General features: G+C 46.6%; 1 protein-coding gene across 1 annotated transcript in view; it reads right to left on the bottom strand.

Annotated features, from left to right (window-relative positions):
* LOC106877903 (uncharacterized) overlaps positions 1–1264 on the bottom strand; it is a 2337-nt gene extending 1073 nt beyond the window's left edge. The window contains exon 1 of the mRNA XM_014926953.1: positions 16–1264. Coding sequence (XP_014782439.1) covers positions 16–1264 — 1249 coding nt within the window. The remainder of the gene's footprint in view (positions 1–15) is intronic.
* Between the last annotated feature and the right edge of the window lie 1802 nt (positions 1265–3066).

Here is a 3066-nt window from a genome sequence, read left to right as displayed (position 1 = left end):
TAAGAGCAGATCCACCCGCTTTGAGGAGTTCAAAGGGAATGTTGTCGGGTCCGGGAGCTTTGTTAAGTTTCATTTGATTGAAAGCGGTCATGAATTCGATATGGGAAGGGGAACGTGACAGTTCCGGTCTGATAGGGTGTTGAGGAATGTTCTTCGGCGGGTCTTCAGAAGCAGTGGACGGGCGATTCAGCAAGGCTTCGAAGTGTTCTTTCCAGCAATGAAGAACCCCATCCTTCTCGGTGATGACAGTTGAGTTGTCTGCTGTTTTCAGCTGGGATGTTGATGATCTTTGGGGACCGTAGATTTCCTTGGTTCCAGCAAAAAAGTTTCTCATGTCACGGCTGTCAGCAAAGGATTGGAGTTGGACAGCTTTGGCTTGCCACCATTGATTCTCGATCTCGCGAATCCTTCTTTGGCAGAGTGATTTGGCTTCCTTGAATCTGGCGAGTTTCGTGGAACATGAGGGGTTGTTCAGATATTCAATGAGTGCCAATCGCTTGCCATCAACCAGGGTGGAGATTTCAAGACTGTTTGAGTCGAACCAGTCTGCACGGGATCGCTTTTGGAAACCGATGTTTTTTCTCGCAGATTTGGTGATGATGTTCTTAAGTGTGGTCCACTCTGCGTTGGGATCAGAGCTGTCACACGGGGGGTTTTCATTTAACTGCTTTTCGACAGACTCTTGAAATAGACGGACCTTCTGGAGGTCTCGGAGGGCAGTGGTGTCGTACTTCCTCCGGGAAGGTGAATTTGATCTTGGGGGGAATGTCTTCTTCTTCAGAGTCCATCTTATCCGCGTGACAACCAGACGGTGGTCGGTCCAACAGTCGTCAGCAGACAGCATAGAACGAGTGATCAGAACATCTTTGAGATCACATTGTCTTGTGATGGCATAGTCTAGGAGGTGCCAATGCTTGGATCTGGGATGTTGCCATGTGGTCTTGAAGCGGTTCCGTTGCCTGAAGAAGGAGTTTGTCACATCAAGTTGGTGTTCAGAGCACAGTCCAAGAAGAAGTCCATTTGCATTGGAGTTCCCGACTCCGTCTTTCCCGACAACCTTCTTCCAAAGTTGATGGTCTTTGCCAACCCTTGCATTGAAGTCACCCAATAGGAGGATTTTATCTGAACTGGGGACAGCTGTGAGTTGTTGGTCGAGTTGATGGTAGAACTCTTCCTTTATATTGTCCTCAGCATCCAATATTGGAGCGTAGATGAAAAAGATGGTGATGAAAGAAGATGTTGAGAGGTGAATTCGGATGGACATGATTCTCTCCGTGATGCAGGACGGAGTCAAATTGAGGGAGTTTACGAGTTTTGTCTTGATTGCAAAACCCACACCGTGCATATGAGGTTGGCCATGCTCCTTTCCTTTCCAGAAGATCGTATATCAGGAACCTTGTTCTTCAAGTGAGCCTTCCCCTGAGAGCCTGGTTTCACTCAGAGCTGCGAGGTCCACATCGAAACGGGTCAGTTCGTGTGTGACGAGGGCTGTTCTTCTGGCAGGTCGATTTGTGTCCTTGTGATCCAGAAGTGTCCGAACGTTCCAAGTAGCAAAGTTCATTACAGTAGTATTTCGGCAGCAGAATGGGTGACCCGCTGAATGCAGCTTTTCAGCCGGGTAGAGTTGCGACATCCGATGTTTAGCCCACCTTTTCTAAGTCCTTCCTCATTCGAGGTGGGCTGCGGGAATCCTAAATAGGCCAGTCCAGTCGCGAACATAGCTACCGCCCAACAGAGTTGACGCAAGGTCTCTGATTGAGCGGTCATCACATGCTCGCCGCCTACGTGTAGGATCGGAACTAGAGACTTCCAGCTCCACCTGGGCCTGTCCCCGTTATCCGTAGCCCGCCGCCTTAGGACTTTAGCGGGGGGAGTAGGAAAGGGAAGAAAATAGCACGGGATGCCATGGCGTGATTTTGTTTAAGGTGGACCGCCACTTGCCAGGCGGAGTACCACTAACGTGGCTCAGAGGACGTCATCAGTGGCACCGTGGAGGAGACGTACTGAATTTGACCTGTGAGTTGCAGCGAGCTGCCATGGATCAGTTCTTTTAGGCCACGCCTTGTTGTAGCCAGCCCGCTTGGCATAGCCTTCTTCCGCTGTCACAGCCATTGAGAGACATAGATGTCGCTTCGTCTGCCTGATCAACCGTTGAGGACTTGATGATTCCTTCTCGTAGCCTTAGCCTAAAGAGGCATCCTGCAAGGCAGCAGGGGAGGATCCAATTTTTACCCATTGGTGGGGCCCTAACATGTGCTACCACTCCGGGCCAGAGAAATGGCAACTAAGAGGTGTCTCCACGCTCCCCATAACTCCTGTCCTCCCGAACTGGAGCTTCACCACCGGTTGCAGTTTTGTGCCTTACCCAGGACATTATGTCCTGGGTAATCTTTTCTATTACAGGTACAAAGGCCTGAAATTTTCGGGGAGAGGTTAGTCGATTGCATCGACACTAGTGATCAACTAGTATTTATTTTATCGATTCCGAATGAATGAAAGGCAAAGTCAACCTCGGTGGAATTTGAAAATAAATAAAAATACTAAAGAATGAAAGAAAATTTTACAGACAACCATGGGCTTCTGCATCGGTAAACGAAAATTGGGATCTTTTTTAAAACGGGGGCCACATTTTTCATTAACGAAACACTTTGAAACTTGGAACACTAGTAGAATGTGTCATATAAAACGTCTTTTTCTCTTAGTCTTCTTAAAAGAAAAAATCCATAAGTTATTCCATGTGAAAGTTTCGTATTTCTGTAATTTCAACCAATCACTGACGTCCATTCAGCCGATATACATTAAGTGCCGACTACACAAACAAACGATTCTGAAACAATTAACCCTAACCCTAACCCTAGGGTTAGGGTTAGGGTTAGGGTTAGGGTTAGGGTTAAAGCAAATTTAAAATGAAAAAAGCAAATCAAACGAAGGTATGGAGATTAAATACGCTTTACATCGCTTAATCAGCCAAAGGAGTAAATATAAACAACTGAATACTTGTCAGTGATTGGTTGAAATTATCGAAATAAGACAATTTTTTACACGAAATAAATTCGAATACAAAAA

The sequence above is a fragment of the Octopus bimaculoides genome, chromosome 11 (assembly GCF_001194135.2).
Source record: "Octopus bimaculoides isolate UCB-OBI-ISO-001 chromosome 11, ASM119413v2, whole genome shotgun sequence".
Lineage (NCBI taxonomy): Eukaryota > Metazoa > Mollusca > Cephalopoda > Octopoda > Octopodidae > Octopus > Octopus bimaculoides.
The sequence above is the reverse complement of the archived record's forward strand: the minus strand, read 5'-3'. Positions and strand labels throughout refer to the sequence as shown.